The 24,810-nt window shown below is 61.3% G+C and overlaps 9 protein-coding genes across 9 annotated transcripts; 3 read left to right on the top strand and 6 right to left on the bottom strand.

Moving 5' to 3' along the window:
- Positions 1-369: 369 nt before the first annotated feature.
- On the bottom strand, positions 370-935 carry HRG_00711 (vacuolar protein sorting 55 domain-containing protein; the record flags this gene model as incomplete). Its single annotated transcript, XM_044859182.1, has 2 exons — positions 370-503; positions 677-935. 2 exons carry the CDS (start codon positions 933-935, stop codon positions 370-372), a joined length of 393 nt encoding a protein of 130 aa, XP_044725582.1.
- Positions 936-1,607: 672 nt separating this feature from the next.
- Positions 1,608-2,635, top strand: HRG_00710 (ribosomal l28e protein family domain-containing protein; the record flags this gene model as incomplete). The annotated part of the gene is made up of 2 exons (XM_044859181.1): positions 1,608-1,669; positions 1,750-2,635. 2 exons carry the CDS (start codon positions 1,608-1,610, stop codon positions 2,633-2,635), a joined length of 948 nt encoding a protein of 315 aa, XP_044725581.1.
- Positions 2,636-3,583: 948 nt separating this feature from the next.
- HRG_00709 (biotin synthase-like protein) lies at positions 3,584-5,582 on the bottom strand (the record flags this gene model as incomplete). The annotated part of the gene is made up of 3 exons (XM_044859180.1): positions 3,584-4,523; positions 4,590-5,178; positions 5,255-5,582. 3 exons carry the CDS (start codon positions 5,580-5,582, stop codon positions 3,584-3,586), a joined length of 1,857 nt encoding a protein of 618 aa, XP_044725580.1.
- A 992-nt stretch (positions 5,583-6,574) lies between these two features.
- On the top strand, positions 6,575-7,534 carry HRG_00708 (uncharacterized protein; the record flags this gene model as incomplete). The annotated part of the gene is made up of 2 exons (XM_044859179.1): positions 6,575-6,999; positions 7,075-7,534. The coding sequence occupies 2 exons, from the start codon at positions 6,575-6,577 to the stop codon at positions 7,532-7,534; spliced, it is 885 nt and encodes a 294-aa protein (XP_044725579.1).
- A 1,459-nt stretch (positions 7,535-8,993) lies between these two features.
- Positions 8,994-9,779, top strand: HRG_00707 (sec1-binding of mso1 domain-containing protein; the record flags this gene model as incomplete). The annotated part of the gene is made up of 1 exon (XM_044859178.1): positions 8,994-9,779. The coding sequence occupies one exon, from the start codon at positions 8,994-8,996 to the stop codon at positions 9,777-9,779; it is 786 nt and encodes a 261-aa protein (XP_044725578.1).
- Positions 9,780-10,444: 665 nt separating this feature from the next.
- On the bottom strand, positions 10,445-13,116 carry HRG_00706 (rab-GTPase-TBC domain-containing protein; the record flags this gene model as incomplete). The annotated part of the gene is made up of 5 exons (XM_044859177.1): positions 10,445-10,549; positions 10,601-10,821; positions 10,918-11,499; positions 11,556-12,906; positions 12,961-13,116. The coding sequence occupies 5 exons, from the start codon at positions 13,114-13,116 to the stop codon at positions 10,445-10,447; spliced, it is 2,415 nt and encodes an 804-aa protein (XP_044725577.1).
- Positions 13,117-13,920: 804 nt separating this feature from the next.
- Positions 13,921-15,399, bottom strand: HRG_00705 (PAP2 superfamily domain-containing protein; the record flags this gene model as incomplete). Its single annotated transcript, XM_044859176.1, has 3 exons — positions 13,921-14,288; positions 14,395-14,902; positions 15,013-15,399. 3 exons carry the CDS (start codon positions 15,397-15,399, stop codon positions 13,921-13,923), a joined length of 1,263 nt encoding a protein of 420 aa, XP_044725576.1.
- A 2,270-nt stretch (positions 15,400-17,669) lies between these two features.
- HRG_00704 (DNA damage repair protein (Rad9)) lies at positions 17,670-21,127 on the bottom strand (the record flags this gene model as incomplete). The annotated part of the gene is made up of 3 exons (XM_044859175.1): positions 17,670-20,759; positions 20,824-20,979; positions 21,047-21,127. 3 exons carry the CDS (start codon positions 21,125-21,127, stop codon positions 17,670-17,672), a joined length of 3,327 nt encoding a protein of 1,108 aa, XP_044725575.1.
- Positions 21,128-21,602: 475 nt separating this feature from the next.
- HRG_00703 (uncharacterized protein) lies at positions 21,603-24,038 on the bottom strand (the record flags this gene model as incomplete). Its single annotated transcript, XM_044859174.1, has 1 exon — positions 21,603-24,038. The coding sequence occupies one exon, from the start codon at positions 24,036-24,038 to the stop codon at positions 21,603-21,605; it is 2,436 nt and encodes an 811-aa protein (XP_044725574.1).
- Between the last annotated feature and the right edge of the window lie 772 nt (positions 24,039-24,810).

Raw genomic sequence — 24,810 nt, 5'->3', positions numbered from 1 at the left:
GGGTGGCGGTTCGGAGTGTGTTTATTGGGGGCGGGTAAAGGCAAAACCTTCAGCACTTGAATGGTGGACGGGAAGATGGCACAAGTGAAGGCGGTCCAAACCATCCACTCATTTGAAGATAGCACCCATGAGGACTAGATCGCTAGTTTATGCTGTTTCACTCAATGAATGAATACCAATTTGACGACAAAACTACAAGATAGAAAGCCGTACAATGCCGCTCGAATGCCCATACACCGCAGCAAAACACACTGGCCCTCCCTTTGTCCGTCCGCCTCTCCCGGAGCCTCCCTCTCCTTCTCCCCGCGATTACGATGTTTTCGATCCGGAAAAAGGGTATGAAATCGTTGCGCAAAGGGCGGCGGCGCTTCAAAACTCTTGCTCCTCGTGAAAAAACATGCTGAAGCTGATGATGGTCCCGTAGATCAACAGGCCGCCGACTATGGACATGATCATGGCCTCGACCCTGATGAGGTCGGAATGGGCGAGGACGACGGGCAGCGCTGGGTTGAAGGGTGTCAGTTATGAATACGGCTTGAGAGGTATTTACGAAGCTATAGATAACTCCAAGAAAGCAAGAGTCGAGATGGAACAGCCGTTTGTATGGAGGCAGGGAGGAGGTAGAGAGCGAGCGAGCGGCTATATCAAACTGCAGGACAAGAGCAGGGGCACGCACCAATGCCCATGACGACAAAGAAGCCGGTAAAGAAGCGGCCGAGGTCGAGGACGGCGGCGCCGCCCGAGCTCTCGACAAAGTCATCCGGGTTGGCGCAGCGGCTGCAGATCCAGTTGGGCAGCGGGGCGACGACAAAGGTGGCGACGACGAGCAGCGGGTAGTAGACCTTGAAGAGGGCGCACGAGAGGATGACGAGGAGGAAGCCGACGGCGAGGACAAAGGACAGGGCGATGATGGTCTTGAGGCCGGCCGCGGGCATCGTGACGCGTGTCTGGGCCTCCGGGGGGGCCGGAGAGATGTCGGGGGGGAGAGAGGCCTGGTGGGTGGTTTCGATGGAGGCGGTGGGCCCCGGGACGTTGCGGGGAGGTCGATGAGGCGAGAGGGAGAGTGGGAGGGCGCCGTCGTTGGTTGGTTGTCGTCGGGTGGTGGCCGCGGCTCGCGAGGCGCAAGGCTGGAGGCTTGCGACTAGAGAGCTCCTTGGCCGGCTCTGGAGGGGAACTTGTACCTATGTACAAACCGTGGAAGGGACCGTCTGTTACGTTGCCGGAAACGGGCGGGCTGTCGGACTCGTCGTTGTTCCGTCACCGATGCCTTGGTGGGGCAGAGGTGGAGAGGGCGGTGAAGGTCCTGGCGGGAAGCTGTCCGCCTATCAGACGGGCGCCAAAAAAAAAGGTGAGAGGACAAGAAACCGCCGTGCAAAAAAAAAAGCCTGCTGAACCAAGCATCTCGACCGGACGTTTCGTCCCCCCTCTTCTCCGCAGACGGCAACAGGAAGCAAGCGTCCTTTTGATTGCAGTGTGCAGCGTTCGGAGATACTCGCTTGACCATTGAAGCACCGCCATATTCTTGCCCGCCAAACCTGTCCCCCATCACGACACTCGCCGGCTTCTTTGGTGCAACTGGAATCGTCGACGATTCGTAGGCCGCCACAATGGCCTCGGACGAGATTGTCTGGCAAATCATCAACCAGCAATTCTGCTCCTTCAAGTTAAAGTATGCGGCCGCCCATCTTCCCCCGTCTCCCCTCGCTCTCCCCCCCGCCAGGGTGCTGACGACCTCGCGCGCCCCATCAGAACGGAAAAGCAGCAAAATTTCTGCCGCAATGAGTACAACGTCACGGGTCTCTGCAACCGCCAGTCGTGCCCGCTGGCCAACTCGCGCTACGCCACGGTGCGCCAGCACCCGACCAAGCAGACGCTGTACCTGTACATGAAGACGGTCGAGCGCGCCCACCTGCCCTCCAAGATGTGGGAGCGCATCAAGCTGTCCAACAACTACTCGCAGGCGCTCGAGCAGATTGACGAGCGCCTCATCTACTGGCCCAAGTTCCTCGTCCACAAGTGCAAGCAGCGTCTCACCCGCCTCACCCAGGTCCAGATCCGCATGCGCAGGCTCGCCGCCGAGGAGGAGCGTCTGGGCGAGCGCCTCGTGCCCAAGCTCGCGCCCAAGATCAAGACCCGCGAGCGCGCCCGCGAGCGCAAGGCCGAGGCTGCCGCCAAGCTCGAGCGCACCATTGAGCGGGAGCTTGTCGAGAGGCTCCGCCGCGGCGCTTACGGCGACCAGCCCCTCAACGTGAGCGAGACCATCTGGAAAAAGGTGCTCAACGCCATGGAGCGCGAGGGCGAGGGCATGAGAGACGAGGACATGGACCAGGGCATCGACGAAGAAGACGAGGAAGAGCTGGAGGAAGAGGAGGAAGACGCCGAAAAGGTCGTCGAGTACGTGTCCGACCTGGACGAGAGTGACGAGGACCTCGAAGAGCTCCAGGACTGGCTGGAGAGCGACGAGGACCAGGAGGACGAAGACGAGGCCGACAGCGAGCAAGAGACGGAGAAGGCCGGCGCCAAGCGCAAGCGTGGCAAGGCCGTCAAGGCGACCAGCAAGCGCACCAAGCAGGCCGAGGGCGAGGGCGAACGCGAGCGCGCCAAGCTGACGCTGAAGAACGAGCTGGAGTGGTAAGGGGAAAGGGGTGTGACGGTGCTTGCGCAGTTTGGGGAGCGAGGGCCGTCTCGTTGGTAGCTCGAGTGTGTGCCGGAAACGAGACGCTGGGCTATAGTTACCGCTACGTACTTGCTACTACGTAATTCAGATAGGGGTGGGCAATGCCCCTGTTTTCCAGGTTCCTGCCTTGTCTGTACTTGGCTATGCCCCTCCCCTCTGTCTTGACTTGACACTATAGGTAGTCAGACCGAGTATTATTACTATGAGTATTACTATTTGCCCAAGACCAAATCTCTATTCGGCCAATACAAGCTAAAAGGCGGGGTACTATAATATCGCCCTCTAATATCTCATATATACTATCTTTTATATTTTCCTTAATAGTAAATGCCCCAAAATATTCTCTGGATAGCCCTGACTACGAAATAATAGCGTACTCGAGCGCCCGAGCCAATAGGGGAGGGGTCCCCCTTAGGGAGGGGCCCCTTACTATATAGGCTTATCCTCCGCGCGAATTGAGCGCGACGTATAATTAAGATTTTTCTTTGATGATTAAGGCGCAACGCGGCCAGTTAAAAGGGGGGACTCTAAGAGACTCTTGGCCGAATAGAGATTTAGTCTTGGGCAAATAGTAATACTACTCTATAAAGCGCCGTCTACCTACTGCACCGTCTACCTACTGCACATGCAGCAGAGTTTGCAAGCTCAGCAGTACCCCTGCCGGCACGTGCCAGAAAGCACTATTTAGGTATGTATTCAAAAGAGGCAAATCTCCTATTGTATGTTCCGCGTTGTTTCTCGGTGTGCCAGTCGCGACGTTACTTGTCTCGGAGACGTGCCCATTTCCAACGACGTCGTCGTCGCCATTGGCAGGATATATGCAAAACACAAAAGCCACGCTCCTATGTCCCGTCACCAGTGATCGGATCGCATGTACAGTACAAAAATCAAAACAAACGCTGCCGCCTAGGACTTGACGGGGTGCATCGCCATGTTGGGGGCATAGACCTCGCCGTTGCGCACGGCCAGCATGCCCGGCATCTTGCCGTTTGCAGCGTCGCCCGCCAGCCAGGCGTCGACGATTGTGCGCGGGTACTCGGCCGTCCACCACCAGGAGAGGCCGCGGTCGGCATAGCGCTGCGGGTCGCCGTGCGACAGCCCGTCGGGCGAGTCCTCGGTGGCGTTGCCGAACCAGGGCGTCACCGTCGTGTTGAGCCGGTGCGCCGCGTCGCGCGTCCAGTCGTCCCCGAAGTCCTCGAGGTGCGCCTCGTGCGGCCGCATGTACGCCGGCTGCGGCGGGTAGCTCAGCTTGAGGCCGTGCCAGAGCGCCCACGTCGGCAGCACCGCTTCGCTCGGCAGGCTGAGTCCCTTGTCGTGCTGCGCCTGGTGCACGGCGAGGAGAAGGGCCCTGCTGGCGCGCATAATGGCCGGCGGACAGAACCAGCGCGGCGTCTGGTCCCCGAGTCTGAAGCCCTCGATGTATCCCCGAAAGGTCCACCCCGTCTGCATGACATCGGCGCAAAAGCTCGTCACCACCACGTCGGCCTCCTCGCCGACGCCCCAAGCAAAGTCGTCGTCGTCGGGAAGAGCGACTGGCGGTTCCGGCCCAATCGGCTGGATATCCGGAATCTTGACCGGGCCCCAAGCCCGCGACATGCCTTTGTTGGCCACGTTGACGCGGTCGGTAAAGTTCTGGTATGTGCCGTATATATCTTCGTTGAAGGCATATGTCGCGCGCTCGAGCGCCTGCTTGCGGGGCTCATTTCGCGCAAAGGACGAGACGGCGTCGAGGTACTCGCCGGCGTCTCCCATAAATCGTTGGTCGAGCTCGAGTTGCCAGTAATGGTCAAACTCCGGGTAGTGCAGCGCAAAGAGCTGGAGAGGCTGGTTCACGGCCCACATTGTTCTGCGTCGCGCAAGTCGCGTTAGTCCCAAGTCGGCCAGAAGGTTGAGCGCCGGCGAGGGTGCTCACCTGTGCTCCCCAACGGCGGCATACCACGATTCCAGCAAGTGGTCGTCCCAAAGAACGGCGACGGACTGCAGCTCGGGCGGGATGGCGGCCGCATCAAAGGCAGCGTCGTAGTTGGCCTTTGACTGGAAAATATTGCGCTCGCGATCCTGAACATGGACGAGCAGCACCAGGGCATACTCACCACCGGTGCGCAGGGCCGCCTCGACGGCCAGAGAGCGGATGTTCCACAGGTCCTCGGGCTTGTAGTCATAGTTGGCATAGGCACGTAGGACGAGGGCGGTGCGTCGCGTGGCATTGAAGTTGTGCCAAGCCATGGTCGGGCTTGACAGGGACGTCTGGTTCCTCCACGTGAACCTGGGGCTCCTGTTGAAGAGCACCGAGGGGGCGACGCGGGGAAATCGAGCAGCGTTTCGCCACATGCAGCTATCCTGCAGGAGGCCCCAGTCGAGCCTTTGCCAGTCGACTTTTGAGCGACGATAGTTTGGGGAGTCTTGGCCAAAGCCATAGGGACCGTAGCGGCCATCGGCCGTCATCCACGTCGAGGCGATGCCAAGCTCGCGCTGGGAGCCGAGGAAGGGTAGCGGATATTCTGGGTGATATAGCGAGTTAGCACAGGAACAAGGTTCGTGGCACGACACATGGCGTGGCATTGGGGGTAGCCGTACCGACGCCACGCAGGTCCGAGTGATGCAGGTCGTCATCGGGGCTGTCGGAGAGAAGCCTATCACGGGGGCCGAAGCAGGCAATTCGAGGCGGCAAGGGGTCGCGGGCGGCTGCGAGCGGCATGCGATGGACGGGCGGGGCATCAACGGCGGCGCCAAAGAAAAGCTGGCGGTGCGTGGCAACGAGGGCGACGAGGCGCGGGTGTCGCGAGCAGAAGAAGAGGCTTCCGATGAGGCACCACAGCAGGGCGGGCAGGAAGATGTAGCGCAGGCGCAGGGGCACGAGGCGCTGCAGCGACAGGCGGTGATGCTTGAGCCGGGCCTGGATCATTGTCGTCTTCGGCGGCGGGTCATGGCGCGCGCCCTCGCATTGGGGAAGACGGCTGCTGGTTGTCGCCGCGGACGGCAGAGGGGAATGGGAGAAGAGGGAGGCCAAGAGGAGGAGGAGGAGGCCAGGAGGAGGAAAGCAAAGGTATCGGTGAGGACGGGGAGAGGGCGAGAGGGAGGAGAGCCAAGAACAGCAGGCAAGGCAAGGCAAGGTAGGCCAGGTAATTACTGTAGGTACTACTGTATGCATGTATGTACACGGGTGGAAGGAAAAAGTACGGCGAGAAAAAGCAGTGGATCTCGGGCAGCCAACATCAAGTACCGGCGGCAAGCTTCGTCGGCCTGTCGTTTCTTCATCTCGCACGATAGAATCATGGAGGCACGGCGGAGAGTGGCGGAGAGCGGAGGAGAGCAGAGCGATGGGTGGATACGAGCATCATCGGCCCGGACGATCTTGCCTCATCCCGACCAATCCCGTTCGGCCCCATCCGTGCATTGAGCAAGACGATGAACTTGTGATGAGGCGCTGGAGCCCGACAGTAATGGCGGGTACAAAGAACAAACGGTATAACGGTAATTAAATGCCTTTTTTTTTACAAGCAGGTAAAAGCGTTTCTTTTCTTTGCATGGCGTGCGGGCCAATTAGTAGCCTCCGGGCTAGACCTCGGCGTTTGCGGACTGACAGCTGGAGACAGCTGGAGTAATTAAATACCCCGTCGAACTCGGCTGGTCTTGCGGGCCCCTTTTATGATCCAGGTATTTATAGTAAGCATGGACGTACCGGACGCTCCACATCCAACGGCGACCGAAAAATGGGCTGTTGTCGGCTCTTGGGATGTCCAAAGAAGCTCTGTCGTCGGTTGGTCAGATGGCATCGTGGTGCAAAAGTCCTTGCTTGGCCTCGCTTGGCGGGCGTCTGCCTCGACGTCGTCGACTGTACTGTATAAGGTGGCCGCTCGGCGGCTTTGTCCCAACCACGCACAAACTTGATTCACCATGTCGGCATCTGCGGGCGTCCAAGGCTACGAGACCTTGACTTCGGCCCTGCAGCAGCAACGAGGCGCGCTTGGCCGTGGCCTCGCTCCAAAGCCCTCGGCCACGCCGGCCCACCTGTCGCGCGTCCTGTACATCCCCCCGCACGGCAGCTCCGACCTTCACCTCGCAGTCGGGGCCGACGTGAGCGCCGAGTACAAGCATGCCATCCGTCACGCCCGAATGGACGGCAGCGACGTCATCGGCGATGCCCCCATGGGGAGCCAGCTGTTCATGACGAGGCTGGGCACCATGGAAAGGCCCGTCGTCGACGCAGACCATGGCCAGGCACGCTATGTCGTGGATGCCACGCTTGGCGATCATGGCCACGTGTCGGCGACGCTGCGGAGGTGCCGGGGGGCGGGCGAACGAGGCTTGAGCGCCACCATGTGAGAGGCCATGAGGGAGCAAGCATGGACCCTCGGACGCTGACCCATCGAGCCGGCTCAAAGCTCTCTTCCAAGCTCGACTGCCGATTTCCAGTTGACGGCCACCCACGCCATTGATGTCACGGCCTCGTTCCCCACCACGTCGAGCGCCGGAACTACCCGCCACCCCTTGTTCACCCTGAAGCCTCACGGGGGCGCCAGGCGCTTGCAGTGGCAGATTGACCCGCGTCAAGACGGCCCGCTGCGATACACCCTGGTGGAGACACGCGGCGAAGAGGAACCATGCTCAGAGCCCAAGACCATCAGGGCAATCTACCACCACATTCGCCAGGGCGCGTCCTTGTCCATGCGCAGCAGCGAGGGCGTCGTGCTCGTGCCAGAAGACGACGGCGACGAAACGGAGCTGCTGGTCGTGGCCAGCCTGCTCGGGTTGCTGTGGAGGGTGCGCGGCCTCGAGGTCAGGCCGCCGCCTGTTGATCAGGCGCCTCACGGCGGGAAGCCGACGTTTCTGCAGCGCCTGCTGGGGAGGAAATGATGATGGAGACGTCGAGGAGGAGGCGTGACGACGGGACAAGAGCGTGGGGGAGCTGAGTCATGGGCCTCATGATGACGGTGACGGCCTAGCTAGACTGCAAACAAACAGCAGCCCCGTTAGCTTCATCATGGGGGCATTTTATCGAGACATCAACCCGCACGTCTCAGGAAGCGCTGGACGACCAATCACGTCCCATGTCAACAAAGGGAATAAAGTCGGCTCCCCCTGCTTTGTGACCAACAGCCACGGCGTCAAAGTCCTCAACCCTCGACTCCTGTATTCCCGCCGTTGCCCCGGTTCAACAGCTTCGTCTTGGTCCAGGCGCGTCCTCAACCAGGTTCGCTCTCATCTGACTATACGAGCTGTGGACAGGATTACGACCTGGCATTGCATCTACGCCTTGACTATTCAGCGCACGGCTCTGGCTAACGGGCGCACCCAAAGGTGGCGACGTGCTAGGTAGCTTACATAAAGGTCAAGTTGCCGAAGGTATTACCTAGTACCTCTAGCTACGTACCAATTGAGCTCCTCTGAGTTCGGCGCGAGAGCATGCTCTGTGCCGGACTGAAAGCGAAAGATAATTACTACCGGTACTAACCTTTAAGCGCGCACAGGCCATATACATAATTCTGTAGCAGGGCCAAACTCTCTCCGTACATCCCGAAATTAATTACCCTGTTAGTAAATACAGTGAATCGAGGCTCGAGGGTTGCCTCCGCAGCCGGGGCGGAAATCAATAAACCCTTTCGCCCGATAAATGCGCCAAATACAGCCAAGGAAGAATGAAGTGCAGTTCCAACTCAAACTCCATCTCCATATCCCTCCTTATCAATCAATTGCAACCACCACCAGGCCACGGTGCCCCGGCCTCGGTGCCCCGCGCGAGTCAAACCAGTAGTGACCCCCCCTCCCCCACCCACTTCTGGGGGGCTTCCTGTCCACCGCACCACCGCCGCAAGCTGGCTCCACGTCATTGACGAACCCAACAAAGGCCGACCGTCGACCGCTTCTGCCTCTTCCTGCTTCTCCCTCCCCTCGCCCGGCCCGCCGCAACACGCCCACGCCCTCTCCCCCTCCCGCATTGCGTGTCCCAATTGCGACGGCTCCCTCGACCGCGCCTCCTCCATCAACCCCTGCTCGTCGTCCGCGTGCTCTCATCTCCCCCCCCACGCGAGGACAGACGCAGCCGCATCCCCGTCAGCCCCGAATCCCGGCCGCTGGTCTTGCGAGGGGGCGTGACGAGGCTGACGCAGAGAGACGAGACGCTGCCGGCCACGAGCAGCACAGAGTACGAAGAGGCGGAGGAAACAGAAAGAGAGCCTGATCACCAGTCGGCCAATCCCGAATCGCCTCGAAACGAAACCTCTCCCCGTCTCCCTTTCCCTTTGTCACGCCCACAAAACCCCGACCCGGCGACCCAACAGAAAAGACGAACAAGTTCAATACAACCACAGTCACCATGGCGTCGTGGTACTCCAGCCTCCTCACAAAGACATCGTCGCAAATCTCCTCTCTCCGCGCAACCCTCCTCCCCTCCGAGGCCGACGGCGACACCGACGACGACACCCACGTCTGCCGCGTCCTCCGCAACTACTACACAGACAAGGGCCGCCCCCTCCCGCCCTGGCTGCCCCCGGACCCCAAGGCCCCCGTCGCCCCCGTCGCCCAGCCTCTCTACGCCCAGCAGTCGCAGGTCGGCTCGCGCTACGGCGGCGCCGGGCTCGCCTCGCAGCAGCAGATGCCGCAGCAGCAGCCCGGGGGTCTGAGCAGCCTGTGGGATAGCGGTCCCGCCCAGCAGCAGCAGAATCTGCAGCCGCAGAGCCTGAGGGCTGGCTCTCGCGCCCCGCAGTCTCGCGGCGGGCGCGACGATGTCATGGCCAGGCCCTTGCCCAGCCAGCGCGCCGGCAGCTACCAGAACGCCGGTCCGTCCCCGGCCACCCCGCAGCCCGGGCCTGGCGGCTCGGCCCAGGACCGCCTGCGCCAGCGTCTCCGCGGCGGGCCCTCGTCGCGCACATCGAGCCCCGCCCAGGCCGGCCCGGGTCCCTACCAGCCTCCCCCGCCGGCTGCCAACTCTCCCTGGTCCGGCGGCGGCGGCGACGATTACAACGGCGGCGGTCCGGGTCCGGGCTCGGGACGATGGGGAGGAGGAGGGGCTCCGGGGCCGGGGCCGGGGGCTCGCCAGGGACTACCCGCCGGCCCGCGGAGACAAGGCCTGCCGCCGGGCGGTGCGAGAGGATACAGATAATGCCGAACGAAGAAGGGGCGCCAAGGGGCAAGATCATGTGCGGAACGGACAACGCAGTCAGCTGCAGTTTACGATGCTTTTGTCCCTCTGCTCTGAGAGAGGGCGTTTGAGTGAATGGTTGCGTGTGTGGTCTCTTTGGGTGGCTGGGCGTTTTGGGCGTCGACTGGATCGGATCCCATGTGTGATTAAATAGAGAAGAGACAAGGGGAGGTAGGTGAAATACATTATACCACGTCAATGGGGAAATGGTCCGTCATGCCGGACAAGCGCTCAGATCCTCGTCCATCTCCCAAGCGTGACGCGAAGTTCGTTTACAGAACGCCGCGGCCCACGGCAAATAATTGCAGTAATGAAGGCAGCAGAAGCTCTTTCACGCTGTTCATCGCATCACCAGGCAGTTACAAGCATCTCCGTCGTCATCGTTGCCTGCCTTAGGGCTTTTCCTTGTTACATCCTCCCTCTTCAAGCCCTCCTCCTCCATCCCTCATCCAAGGCCCTAGGGGTAACTAAAAGCTACAGACAAAACACCCAGCGCAAGCAATCCATGTTGTACACGAGAGGAACACTCCCATTGCGGGTAAACCCACAACCAACCGCAAGCTACCCTTATCCCTCTCACCTCTTCGTCACCTGTCCAGCGCCACTCTTCACGCCGTCATCCAGGATCACGAGGCCGGCATCCCATCGCCATTTTGCGCCACCGTCTTACGCGGTAGCACCTCGAACTTCCTGCTCAGCAGCTTGCGCAGCTCCGGCGTGATGATTTTTTGCTGCGGCGTCTCAGCCGCCTTGCCCTTGGCGCCACCATGACCGCCGCCCACCGCCTTATTGCTGCCGCCGGGCGTTGTGCCGGGCGCTGTATCGGATGTCGGAGCAGGCGCAGGCAGCGAAGAGCTTCCCGGGCTAGCTGGGTCTGCGGGCCGGGGTGCAGGAAAGTTTTGCTTCTTGTCAATGGCCTCGACGAGGCGCTGGAACTTGCGGAACAGGGCCTCGGCGCGAATCAGGGTCGATTCAAGGTCGATGGTGTTGGAAAGCTCGTTGACTGCCATGGATGGTGTTAGTTGATCAAGCTCACCTACCCACGCCACGCCTGAACGCCTTCTATAAAAGTGAAAGGACGGATTGGACCAAGACTCACCGTACTTGAGTACCTCGTCGAACGCCTTGAGGTGCTCCATGATGACGTCGCGGTGCTTCTGCAAAATGGCCAGCGCGACAAACAGGTGGAACTCGGCGCTGAGGTAGTCGGTCCACAGGCCCTCCCACAGGCGCAGCACGTCGAGCCAGGCAAATTCGCGCTTGTACCAGACGAGAATCATGCGGAAGAAGAAGAAGAAGTTTGTGCTGTCGGCGCGCTGCAGGTGGTTCCACAGCTTGGGGTCCATAAAGTTGACGAGCTGGTCGAGCGCGAGCAGCTGCGCCCGCATGCCCGACTGGTCGCGCAGAAAGTTGCGCTCCATGCGGTCCATGAAGCGCTCAAAGCCCCAGAAGGCAATGGCGTCGTCCTGGATGACGGCGTAGATGGGCGCCAGCAGATCCGACATGCCCTGGACGTAGCCGAGGTCCTTGTTGTGCTCGTTGTACGTGAGCAACATCTCCTTCATCTGCTCCAGATGCACGTTGGTCCCCACATCGGCAAAGGGCGAGTTGGGGTCCGGGTGCGGCGTGTCTTCGCCTTGAAAGATGGGCACGTTGCGGTCCGTCCGGTGCACGTCCTTTTCTGCACATCCAGACAGGTCAGCCAAGCTCACAGATGACGGTGGCCAAGCAACTTACCGATGCGGCCCTTTTGCTCGCGCCACCACTCGCCAGCCTCGCCCTCGCCGCCCTCGCCGTCCAACCGCTCCCACCATGTGAGCTTCAGCCGGTAGTACTGGTCTCGGAGGGACGCGATCTGGGCCTTTCTCTCGTCGGCGGTGCCGTACCACTCGTAGACGCCCAGCAGGAATAGCCAGGCCTCCTTGCGAACACCGTCGTCGGGGTCCAGGCCGCCGTGGAAGATGCGCTCCTTGACCTCGTCGACCGTCAGCGACAGGCGGCCCGTCTCCGAGTCGAAGAAGGTCGCCCACTCGGCGGCCGTCACTGGTTTGCGTCTCTCCTCCAACGACAAGGAGCTGGTGCCTTCAAGCAGCTCAAACTCGCCAACGTCGGTGTCTTCGAGCTCGGCGACGTCGCGGACGGTCCAGATGCGGCCTCGTCGGTCTCTCTCGCTCTGCTCGGCGATGCCCATAGCCCATCGCGCGAGGTAGATGCGAGCACTGTCGAATTCGTCCTGCAGCGTCTGGACCTCGGGATTTCGCAGCAGTCGCTTGACCTGCGGCGGCATGTTGGAGTTTTCGGCAAGATCCTGGGCGGCCCTCCTAGTCAAGGTGGTGACCTTGCTGAACTGATTCAAGATATTCCAGCCAGTCTCCTTGATCAACTTGACAAAGGGGTCCATTTCGGCATCCCGACTTCCTGACGCCCCGGGTTGGCCTGTGCGGGCGGTCGCGGGCTTGGCACCGCCAAACGACTCGAGGTCCTCGTGGCTGGGTTCGACGAGGTAGATGTTGGGCTCGGCGGCGGATCTCTCAATCTTTACGTAGCGACGCAGCCAGCGCAAGACCTCGTCGGCGCCCCAGAACATCTGGCCAGCCTCTCCAAAGGGGTCAAAGGTGTCGTGGGTCAGTTTCTTCTTCTGCAAGATGGTGCTCTGGCACTCGTTGTCGTGGAAGAAGAGGGCGGGGAAGCAGTCGCCGGCCCTCGAGTTGATGATGACGGAGCCATACCACCAGCCCAGGCTCGGAGGGCGCACGAGGAGCGAGTAGACGGCGCTGACGGGGATGGCAAAGGCATAGCCGCCGACGGAGCCGCTGTGGGTGGTGACGGTGGGTGGGGGAGGGACGAGGTAGGACTGCTTCGGGGGCGAGTCCCCGTCGCAGAGGTCGACCTTGACGTAGATGCCGGCCGAGTCCCCCAGGGCCGACTCGGGGATCCAGGCAAGGAGCAGGTCCGACGAGGCGGGCGACTGGTGGGAGTCGTGCGAGGACGACGACGTCGGGCGACCGGTCTTGGGGGGCTTCTGCTGCAAGAGGGCGACGTAGCCGGGGATGTTGTCTTTGGCGGACGGGGTCGGGTGGACATAGACCTGCGAGCACTGTGTTAGCCTCTGGGCTACCGTGAGCGCTGAGCGCATGCGCACCTTGCTCTTGGAAAAGAGGAGTTTGACGCCCCTGCCCGACTCTGCGTGGGTGATTGTGTTGTAGCCGCCCTCTTCGTCGTCGCTCATGGCGTAGAAGCTGGCCGACGGCGACGCAGGCCGCGCGGGAGAGTCGCGGGACGCAGAGCCCGAGGCCATTGCCCGTGCCTTGTGAGGCGGGTGGCGAGGAACACGAGGGGGCGCCGGGTCGACCGGGGGTGGGGATGACGCCTTTCGGTTTGTCTGGTCTGCCGCCGCGGAGATGGTTGGACGATGATTTCGGGGGGTGATGAGCTTTCGGGCAGAGGGTATATCCAGAGGTTCGGGCTGCTTTGCTGGGCGGGTCTCTGGGTGATGGCGCCTGTGCAGAGGGAGCCTGAGCCGGAGAGATGGCGCCGCAGCATGACGACGATGCCCCGCCACGCGCTCTGGGGGAGGGGCAAGGCCGGCAGTGTATCTGTACCGCCGAGAGCCCTGCGGTTTGTCACCGGGGTCGAGTAGCGGTACGGGCTGCATCGAGCCACCGCGCGTCAGATGCTGGCGTCATCATCCGACGACTATTACAGTAATTACTGTCAGAGCAGAGAAGGGACTTATAATACGCGTTAATAATAACACCTCCAGTGGGGTGCCCCTATTTTGCGTGGTGTAGCGGTATTATTTCACCAGCTTGACAAGTACTGTGCACTTTGTGCCTCCGCCGCTGTCACGAGAATCGGTTAAATCCAATACCCTCATTATGCAATCCCTCGCGATGCGTCCGCCCACGACCACGACACCCAAGGAGTGCTTCAACAACTGGATCAAACTCCAGCAACCGCGCCGATGGGATGATAAATAACTCGCACACACGTGCATATATGCATGTGCCTGCAGCCGTCAATTCTGCATGGCCAAGTCCTTGTACCCCTTGCCTTCTTCCTGGACAAGCTCGCCAGCCCCGACCAAACATCAACACCATCATCACACGCTCTCGTGAAGCAACAGACCGGCATGCAGCCCCGGCTCGACGGCCGTGTCCGGGTCCGCGTGGTTGACGGGCCTGTGGATGCGCACCAGCCACAGAAAGTAGTCCTCGACGACACACAGGTTCAGCAGCAGGCCGTTGGAGTGCCAGGCGATGCCGCACACGACGGCGCCCGCCACGGCGTCGAGGATGAAGTGATTGGCCGTCGCGACAATGGCCGTCAGGATCAGGGCCGGATACGACATGCCGAGCATGACGATGCCCATGCGCTTCCACGACGTGGCGCGCAGGCCGGATATCGGCAGCGTTGCCACCGTCAGGCCAATGAGCAGCGAGTAGCCAAAGTGCAGCGACGGCATGGCGGCTGCGAGGCTGTCAGCATTCCTTTCTTTTTCCTCCTTCATCTTATCTCGAGGCCTTCGAGTGGACGTGTCTCGGCATCCCGACCCCGAGCAAATGAGGTCACGTACCGTACTGATTGCAGAATCTATTCGTCGTCCACACACTGCTCTCGCCGTCCTTGCCGTGGACCGTGTCGACAAAGCCATAGCTCTTGGCCTCGGCCGCATCATCCCCCTGGTAGTCCGGGTCGCTCAGCAGCCGCGGCGGCATGCACGGCCACAGGGTGAAGACGACAAAGGCGACGAGGTTGCACATGGCCATGGTGCGGCGGCGCGCCTCGTACAGCCCCGGCCCCGCGGCCACCTTGTCGGCGCCGGCGCGGCGCGTGCCCGTCGTCGTCAGGTAGTAGAGGGCGACGAGGAAGAAGATGGTGCCGGGGATGTGGATGAAGGAGTAGACGCGGTTGATCCAGTGCATCAGGTCCGGTCGCGCCAGGAACCACCGTTGCACGGGCACCTCGTAAAAGATGTTGAGCCGCTGCTCCAGGTGGATGAGCTGCAGCGCGTGCTGGCGGGCGACGTGGACGGTGCCCTCGACCAGGGACAGGGCGGTAAAGGCTCGCCCGAGTTGATAGATCTGATGGACGGAAAACAGCCTCGACGTCAGCATTCCACGGGTCAGGCCATCGATTCGAGGCCCAGGAGGCTCAGGAGGCACAGCCAAGGAAACGAGTGGTGTTTACTCACCCAGTACACCAGGGCCCAATACCAGGCCTCGGCGAGAAAGGGAAACTTTTCCAGCACCCGGCTCAGAAACCGGTCCTGGAAGACGAGCGTGTTGGGCGTCGTCACGAAGCGCTCGCGGCCAAAGAAGCGGATCCTGCGGCGGCGCAGCGTCGGCACCTCGTGAGGGGCGAGCGTCGGCGTCGAGCTGCCGCTCCAGCTGGCCTGGCTCTCGCGCGAGTCGCGTCTGTTGCTGTCGCCGCCGCCTAGAAGCTCATCGCTCCTCTTGTGCGTCTTGTCGGCGACATATGCCGAGACGCACAGGTCGTAGTCCTTGTTGCGGTTGACCCAGGCGCCGCCAAAGAGGAGCACGACGACGACGAGCGGCTCGGCGAAGGCGCCGACGGCCATGCCGGGCAGGAAGTGGACGGTGCCAGCAGCACTGACTCGAAGCGTCTAGAGGGCTGCCTGACGGACGGACGGGTGGGTAGAGGTTGCCGGAGTCGGGGTCGGTTCGGAGACAAGGTCAGGGAGGAGGAGGAGAGTCGTGCGCGTGGGGAGGGAGCACGTGGAATGGGCGCAAGCTGCTCTTCACCAAAGGGGGAGGACGGGACTAAGTCGAACGGCTCATGGGGGATGACGCCTGATATAGGACAATGTCTCGAGAAGAGGCCCCGGGAAGTGACGAAGAGGAGAGGAGGAGGGGGGGGGGGGAGGAGCGGGAAGAGAGAAAGGGCGGAGAGCTCCAGTCGTCCAAGCTTGAGTCCGGACGGTTCTACAGTGGGTAAAGAGAGCAAGGCATGTAGGTGTGACGGGCCGTTGATCAGACCCAACGAGCTGGATCAGCTTGGCATGCGCGCCGGGCGCTCGAGCACACGCACACAAGAGCAAGGCCCGACGTTTGTGGCGTCGGCAGCCGAGACAGCGCGCGGTGTAAGTGCAGGGATGGATGGCGGCACGCCGAGGCATGTGGGGAGCCTCACCCGGACACCGGCATCTTGGCATCTTGTTCTCCACCCACCGCGGGCAAGGATCCGTGGCCGGGCCAAGGGGACGAGGATAAAGTCCGCGGGGGCAAGAATTCTTTGTCCGGGTGCTTGTGGAGGGTCGACGGGCGGCGTTGGGTTCAAGACTTATACGCGAGGGGGTGTTTTGGCTGCTCGATTATCCAGCGTGTAGTTATATTCTATACGTTTGTACAAACCAGGTGACACAGCTACCACGCCGACGAGACGACTTGTTTCTGCCGACCAGTGTCCGGCCAGAGCACAGTTTATCCGCGAAAACTCTCGGCTCGAGTCGCAACGGGGGAGAAAAAAACCCCCAAGGCAAGACAGCGGAGCCAGACAGCACATACCGACGGGGTAAGGGAAGGGAGGGAAATAGCAGGAAACAAAACATTGCCCCCCCCCTCCACGCCCGCAATCAAGTTTTGTCCCGTGTTTCTTTTCTTTTTTGTCACTTGGCTTGGGCGACCCTCCTCGTCCTCCTATCCTCGTCCTCGCACCAAGCTACGTCTGCCAAGAGGCCGCCGCCGGACACACACACGCACACACACACACACACACACACTCACTCACACCGGGGGTACCTACCTAGGGCGGCAGGTACGTACCGCTCGGTCTTTCCAAGGCTCCGGCGCCGCCGACGAAAATATGGGGCCGCCCCGTCCGTGCCGAGCAGCCGGTGCCGGGATTGCTGCCACGAGACGGTTGCCCGTAAACCATGCGATGCCACATGCCGTCGAAATAGGGATGGAAATAGGCAAAGAAAAGGCTCGTGGCGGCAGCGGCGTATACTTTTTCGCTTGCAGACACGGCTGTTGGAATGTGGAAACGGCTTGACTTGGTCGACCTGCCGCCGACCCGCTCCGGCCCTTCCGCGCGCCCACGGCGGCGGGGAATCAGGCCCGCCCCGCCTCCGGTGGTTGCATTGTCCACGCCGGGCCTGTTCCTTTCTGCCCCTTTCTCTTTTCCGGGTACAGCAGAGAGAGACAAAGAATCCCCCTCCTCGTGTGTCGCCCCTCCTCACGTGTTGGCACCCCCCTCGAGTGTTGGCACCCCCCTTCATCCTTCATGTGTCGCTCGCATGCCAAGCCCAAGCCCGGCCGCCTTGGCAGAGGCTACCAAGTACCGTACGTACCACTTACAGACAGCAGAATCTCATTTCTAGCGTTTCAGGTCACGTCCGCTCCGTCTTGGCGTCCACGCACCCCCAAACGTCATCGCTCGGCGCCCGAGCCCACTTGCCGGCAGCTCCACGCGCATGCACCTGGCGTCACCCGCGTCACCCGCGTCACCCGCGTCACCCACGTCACGTCATGCTGTGCTGCCCGGCTGACATACATGCATGACGACGCCGCCACCTCTCCCGTGCTGTAATTACCGTAGAGTCGCAAACAAGTAACGTACTGTACGTAATTACTGTATCCGGTATGCGCCTCTCGAGCAAGCCTGTCTGTCTGTCTGTGCCTGGCCGGATCCTAGTCGCCATGCCTTGAGCATCCCAGAAGCCATCCTCACTGTAACCCATCCTTGCAGCCTTTTGCCATGCTTTGCCAACGCCCAACCATCCATCCATCCAGCCATCCACCCACCCATCTGCCGCTGCCCTACGAGTCGCCCATCAACCAACCAGCCCCGTAGCCAGCCCTGTAACCAGCCTTGAAACACCATTGCGCCTCAAAATTCCATCTCTCCCGCCTCCACCATGCGTCCGAGAATGAGGCTCTGAATCACCAGCTCATCCGTCAACACCCGTAGCTCTCCCATCCTCGGCCCCTCGGCCCCCATCCTCCTCCGCTTCTTGGACCCTGAGCCACGTGCCGGCGTCGGCGCCGACAGCACCGATTCCGCGCTCCCGCAAGACTTGTCAATGTACAGCCAGTCAAACGGACGCCCTGCCTTTTCGCGCTCGCGTAGCACCTCGCGCGCCTGCCGCGCCGTCGACGTCCTGGACACGGCACATGGCCCCAGTGCTTGCACGAGAAACATGTACTGCTGCTTCGTTTCCTTGCGCCCCTTCTTGGCATCAAACAGCACTAGTATGCTCTGGCCCCCGAGCAGCTTCCGTCTGTGCTCAATCACTTCAGCCAGCCTCGCCTCCGCTGCCACGTACGGCACCAGGGTCCGTGACCGGATCGCGTTGCCGAGCACCGCCGACGAGCCTGCGCACAGCAAGTACGGCTCCCAGTCCACCACCTCACCCTTGCCGAGACATGCCGTGATCCATTGCTGGCTCAGGCACGGCAGCCCGAGTGCCAGTGCTTGCATGTACTTGGGCTTCCGCGAGTGCCCGTCTGCAATAAGCGCCGTGAACCCGCAGCCCGAGCTTGCCCTTGGAAGCCTCAGCACATCACCCTCATCGTGTACTGTGCTGGTCGAGTACATGATGCTCGACGGCTCAAACAGCTCCTGGAAGCCATCTTTGAGGATTGAGCCGCCGGCCTGGACAATTTGCGACTCCAGCTTGGTCCGCTGCTGCTCCGGCTTGTCTGACTGAGAGGACAAGGCAAACGCCATGTTCTCAAATAAGCGACGTCCTCGGTGGCTAGAGCCGATGCTCTGACGAAACGATCTGCCGCATTTAAAGTAGGACGCGTTCTTTTCCAGCGCAGACGGCGGTGGGGACTGATGCAGCTCGTCCATCGAATCTGGGTCGAGTTTCATGGACCGTCTTGCAAATCTCGTCGCTCTTGAGAACGGCAGCGGCGATTCCGAGTTGGGTGCAATCCGCGTGGCGCGCCTCCGTAGCTTTCTGCTACTTGTCGACGGAGACATGTTGAGAGACGCCGGTCTTTGAAGCGCTCCAGACTCCTGGGTCCCCGGCGTCTTATTGACCAGTGGCGCTGGAGATGCTGACAGCGTCGTCAGGCTAGACAACGGCGGCGCCGTGACACCAGTGCTTGCGCGCGTCTGGAGTGGTGTGACGGGGTCTTGTCCTCGCGAGCGAGCCGGGACGGGCGCGCAACAAGACTCCATGTTGGAGCTTGGAAGCGTCTCGCGGCGCGTTTGCTGCAGGTCTTCAGCCTCCACGCCTGCGGCTTCTTGACCGGGAACATCGTGGGCCATGGCCCCGGGGTTGGCGGTTGAAGTTGTACTAGTAGGGCTTTCCAGGGTCGACGCGGCGTGCTCCATCTTGTCGCCAGGCTCGACTGGAAGCACCTCAGATGTGGAAGAGCTTAGCAACGGATTCCGTCTGACTTGTCGTGTCCGAGTGCCATATGTTCTCTGCGTCCGTCGGCGAGTCCGCGGAAATGAGGATGTCTCCCTCGTCACCTCGACTTGCTCTCGCTCGTCGGTACCGTCGCCTGTCATGGTCGGAAGTTCCGGTTCTGAAGGACATGGCACGCCGTCTTGGCTGCCTTTGGTCGAAGGCACCGGGCTGGTGGCTGGAATCATTTCCTCCTCCGTCGGCTCAGGGGTGATGCGCCTCTGGACTGGAGTCGCTTCGTCCTGGTCAGTTTCGGGTAATACCGCGCTCTGCGCTGGAGTCGCCTTGATTGATTCTGCAGGGGTCTCGAGTGCCGGTGCAGACGTCTTTTGGGAGATTCGGGCAACGGCGCGTTCCTGGCTCTTGGGTCTATCCATGACGGCAGTTGAGTCTGCCGTGTCGTTTTGAACAGAGTGTATCCTCCGCTTCTTTTTAATCGGCTGCTCCGCAGAATCCCGCCGAGAGCCTCGCGCAAAGCTGACTTTTTCCATCTCCTCGGCTGCTTGAGCTCGTTTTCTTTCCGCCCGCTTGCGGCGCTCCGCCTTTTGGAAAGCCTCGTCGTATTCATTGTCGGAATGCAGGTCCATCTGAGCATCGCCACTAGACTTTCGTTCTTGGGACTGCTTCATCGGCTCATACTGTGCCAACGGCTGGCGGCCAACGAATTGCTTGAGTGCTTGATCTGTCGGTGATTCGGGGATCAGCTCGTCTTTGGAAGATGTATCGCCCGCCGGGCTATCTTGGCACGCGACGTGTCCCGCCTTGTCCTTAACCAAGGTCCCTGGAACTTCGTTTAGTCGCTGCGGGCTCGACGTTCGAATATCGGTTGGTGACGACACGTTGGCGCGATTCTTGAGGGGCGACGTCTCCATGATATTGGGCGATATCGAGTTGAGAAGAACATTCGGCGAGGGTCGTGACGACGTCGGACTGATCTTGGCCGCCGACGACGGCTGCTGCGTCTGACCAAAGAGCTGGCTGCCCGCGAGCGGAGCCGAGACGCCAGATTTGGCAAAGGGGTTCTTGGGCAGCGCGGGCGTCTCGGGAGGCAGGCCATGAGGCCTGTACGGGGTTTGTGCTGGGTTAGATTGCAGCTGAGAGGTACGCTGGTGGGCGCGCCAGCCACCCCTCGTAGTATCGAAGCCGCCGTCCTCGGAAACCTGGGACGAAGGGCGGGCAAGATCGCTGAGGTTTCCAAAGTTGACGGCGCCCGTGTCGCCCTCCTTAAGGGTCCGCGGCTCGTCATCGGTGTTGTGCTGTGTCGACTTGTTGGCAGGGCTCGAGGGCAAGGGTCCGTAGAAGATGTGGTAGTCTCGGTCCTCGTTGACCTGCGTAGGCGTCTGCTGCGAGGTATCCATCTTTGCCGTCGCTCCGGCCGCGGTGGCGGTTAGCGGCCACAACCCGTCGATTTGACCTGTGAACGGGAGAGGGACAGGGCGCGTGTTGTCGGCAGCATGAAGCCCATTGTCGGGTTCGAGCGGTTTGTTGATTTCGTGTCGAGCAGCGGCCGTCGTCGCCTCGTCATATGCACCCGCTTCTGCCTGGAATTTCTTTTTCCCCTACCCAAGCCGTCCTGTCAGCATGCCGATTGGCCCAGGCAAAGCCAGCCACACGCAAACGAACCTGGCTGTCACGCATGCACGCTGGCACCACCCCGGCTGCTTCTTCACCCTCGACGACGAGGCGGCGACTGGTTGACCGGTCCGCTTGTCCATCGACTGCCTCTGACACGTCGATATTGGCAGCAATTAACCGCGCAGAGCCCAGCGAGCCGCTGATCTTTTGAGAGTTAGCACCGTGAGCCGGCGATTGATTGTGCAGCCAGGGTTCCCTGGAGGGTACGTACCGATGCGACGCCAAACAGCGCCTGGTGGGCGTCAAAGATTGCCTGGCTGTCCTGGGATTCGTTGACTGCTTCCAGCGCCATCTTGCCTGGGGACTCGAGCCGCCCCATTTGTGCGTGAATTGTGCAAAGGTTGGGGGAGAAGCGAGGCCGGCGATTCATTTCGGCGGGGGTGGGACACGTCTTGCGTGCTGGCGCGTTCTCGACACGCTGTCACGTGTTTTTGCCATTGAAGGCTTTCTTCGCTAGCACATCCAGAGTTCATCGGCCTGGCGCCGCCTCAAGCCGCAGTGGTTGCTTGATTGACTACTCGCCCGGCTGCTCGACTAGCTGCTGGATGCCAGACTGGCTGCCCTGGCTACAAACGCTTTTGCCTATCCTTGGATGCCGCCTTAATTAGTCGGCGGCACCCCAACGCCTTGTAGCTGCCTTAATTCTGCATTAATAGTATCTACAGACCTACCCAAGGTACATATTTTGAAATCGGCCTCCCATACATAATTTACCTGCTTGCTTGATATGCAACGACGCGCGTGTATAAGGTAAGAATCAACATGTACTAAACTATCTGTCCATCCGCCGGCCGAGTTGGCAGCTGGTTCGCATTGCCAGCCCCCAACATCTGGCCAAAGTGCGCCTGTTCCTTCTGGCTTCGCGACAGCCTCGAGCTCTTGAACCACTTGGTCCACTTCTTCTCCTTATCCATCCCAGCCAGCTTGCTCGCCCCAGGCCCCGGAGCAGGAGCTGCGGGCAATCCCTGCAGAGGCTCAACCATGTACACCGGGGTCTTGCCAATGGGATGCGACTGCAAAGGCTGGCCGAACGATCCAGAATCTACCGCGTGCGGTCCTTCCCGAGATTGGACCAGGCGTATGGACGGCATTCCCATTCCCTGCGAAGACAGTGTGCTATCGGACGGGATCCTCGTCTTCGAGTGCTCCGGGTGCTGCTCTCGAGGCGGCGAGCCTGTCTGCCCCGACATCTGTGAGTTCGCATCTCCCTGCGTGGGCACTCCGGCTGAGACCGAAAAAGTGTAAGCCTGCAAACTTGATATACGTGCCGGAGGAGATGGCTGCGTGCTCGAGGCCACCGATATGGGAACAGCGTTTTGCGCCACAATCTTTGCCTTGGCGACCGCTCCCCGCTCGCCGTCTTCCTCGATGCGGCCGAGCTTGTAGTTGGGCGTGGAGGCGGCGGAGTCGTGCGGTGTCGACAGTGGCGTCTGGTGATTTGACTGCTGAGCACCTGGGACACCTTTCTGAGACGCGGGCGAACCTGTGCGCCTCTGCGCAAGATTCGACTTGACCTGAAAGCCTATGGGATACTCCTCAGGCGGATATCGGAGCGGCAGGGACGACGAGGAAGCGTCTGGCCGGCCTTGACTCTGCCCGCCACGTCCCAGCATCTGCGAAGGGAAATATGACCCATCCATGTGTTCCAGAGGGATCTTGTCTGGTACAGTAGGCCCTCGATTTCCTTGTGTACGATCCTGCGTGGCCATCCGGGGCGCTGAACCAGGAGTATGATGCACCGACGCGGGCGTGTAGCTCGCTCCGTTGGCGCCCTGGGAGGGCGATGCGTTTGACGAGCCGCGCGGGAACGGCTCGACGGGCGACGGAGTCCTGATCGGGTGCCTAGATGAGAGGCTCGCGGATCCCGATCGAATCGGAGATACATCTCGCACACTGCGTGGGGATGCGCGGCGGAGTCCCTGCTCCGGCGATGCTGTGCCTGTTGAGCCTGGCTGCTGCTGCGCCGAGCCCGGTCCTCGTCGGGGAGGAGTGCAAGGCGAGCTCTGCCGCAGAGAAGGATTGGCTATGCCGACGCCCGCTTGTCGGAGAGGCTCTTCGGCCTGCCACGCCTTCTGCGGCTGAGGAGCCGTCTGGTCATCCGGTCCTTTTTGATACGGCACATAAGCCGGAGGAGCTGTCAGGGGCGGAGGAGGGGTTGCCTCCCAAGTCGTCTTCCAGCTCACGGAACTCGGAGCGGAGCTTCTCTTCTCAGAAGAGAGTGATTGCTGCTGGGAAGGGGTCACGGCGATCCTGCCGCGGGCTGGCTTCAGGACCGAGGGGAACTTGGACAGGGCGCCTTGGCTCTGCGTCCTTTCGTGTCCCGGCTGGAAAGACGACTGAGAATCGGGAGGAGTCGTTGACTGAGCAGGTCGTTGCAGAGACATGCCTTGGCCGTCGCTTCGCACAGGCTCAGTGGCCAAAGGCGCATTTTCGGTCTGGAAAGCGTCTTGCCGTGGAGCCTCGTGTTGCGGTGGCACTTTCGGGGGCATTTGCGGCGGCGAAAGAACTCGAGGCACGGTGTTCGGCTCCAGGTTCCCCGGCAGCTTGAGACTCAGCATGAGCGAGACGTCGCGCTGCAAAAACGCGCTTTGGCTTTTCCTCTTGTCGGGCCGAAGATACGTGCTGTCCGGGTCAGGGGTGTATGGCTGGTAGGATGGCTGTTGCCCTGCCTCGGACGATGGCTGATGAAGGCCCTGCTGCTGATCTGAAGGAGACGCCACCCTTTCGACCGGGGCCAGGATCGAGTTGTCGCCCAACTCAGCGGGCTCCGGGTGCATCTCGATACGCGACACGGGCGTGTGCTCCGTCGGCATCTCAGCGACGATGCCCACAGGGTCAAAGACGGGCGGCGGCGGCGGCGAGACCTCGGCGAGCAGCTCGTGCGCCGCTATCTTGAAGTCGGCCTCCCATAGGTTGCTCACGGGGTGCGCCGCAGTCGCCGACATGCGCGGTTGGCCGGCGGGCTCTTGGGGCTTGTTGCCGCCGCCGCCGCCGCCGCCCTCGGACTGCCGGCGGACCTGCTGCTCCGACTCGTGGCGCTCCTCCGGGGCCAGGTCGGGGGCCGGGGCCGAGGCGTCGACAAAGTGAGGGAACTCGTCGCCCTCGCTGGGGAAGCTGTACTGGGCGTGGCCCGTCGGCCTGTAGGTGTAGAACCAGCGGCGGCCGTCGTAGTCGGCCTCCCAGCCCGGGGGCAGCCCGACCATAGCTCCGGATCCCCTGTTGGATGCTATCCCTGTCTTTTTCCGCAGTTGTCTGTGGCTGCGGTCCAAACAAAGGGCTTCCGATGGTCACGTTTGCTGGCCTCGAGGCTGAAAAGACATCACCGGCGTAAGATCAACCACAGCCGCAAAAGGGACAAATCGCTACTTTTCTCGTCCCTGGTCGATCTGTCCACAATCAACAACAAACGAGAGGGGAAAGGAGAGAGGGGACGAGGGGGGCCAGAAGCAACAGAGTGGAGAAGCCTTTCGACACGACGGCAACGCTCAAAGCCAAGCAAACGACGTGCCTAAACGGAACCAAGTCGACAAGGGTGAGCTGCAGGAGAAGAGGGTAGAAAAGAGGTCGTATCCCGCAGAAAAGCAAGCGGCCCTGCCCCGCCATAATAAACCGCGGCTGAGAGCCGTGCGGTTCCCTCCGACGTGGGTGTGGGTGGTGCCAAGAGGGGGGACGCTGGACCGACGGACGGCACAGCGGCGGGGTCTGGATCCTCCATGATTACTCGGAGTGTAGAGGATGACAGGGAACCAAAGACATTGTCTCCGACTGGCTGATGGTGTGGCTGACGGGCTCGACGACGCTGGGCGGGTTGTTGTCGAGAGGGAGAGTTTGACAGCTCTCGCCTCCGTCGCCCTATCGAGAGGTGCTAGCCAGCTGCGGTAGCAAGGTACAGCCCGGGCCCGCCCCGAGTCCACCCCGAGCCCACCCCGAGCCCACCACCTCGTATGTACCCCCCTAACCCACCCCAATTATAGC

Source organism: Hirsutella rhossiliensis (assembly GCF_020360975.1).
Source record: "Hirsutella rhossiliensis strain HR02 chromosome Unknown scaffold00001, whole genome shotgun sequence".
NCBI lineage: Eukaryota > Fungi > Ascomycota > Sordariomycetes > Hypocreales > Ophiocordycipitaceae > Hirsutella > Hirsutella rhossiliensis.
This window is presented reverse-complemented; position numbering and strand designations above follow the sequence as displayed.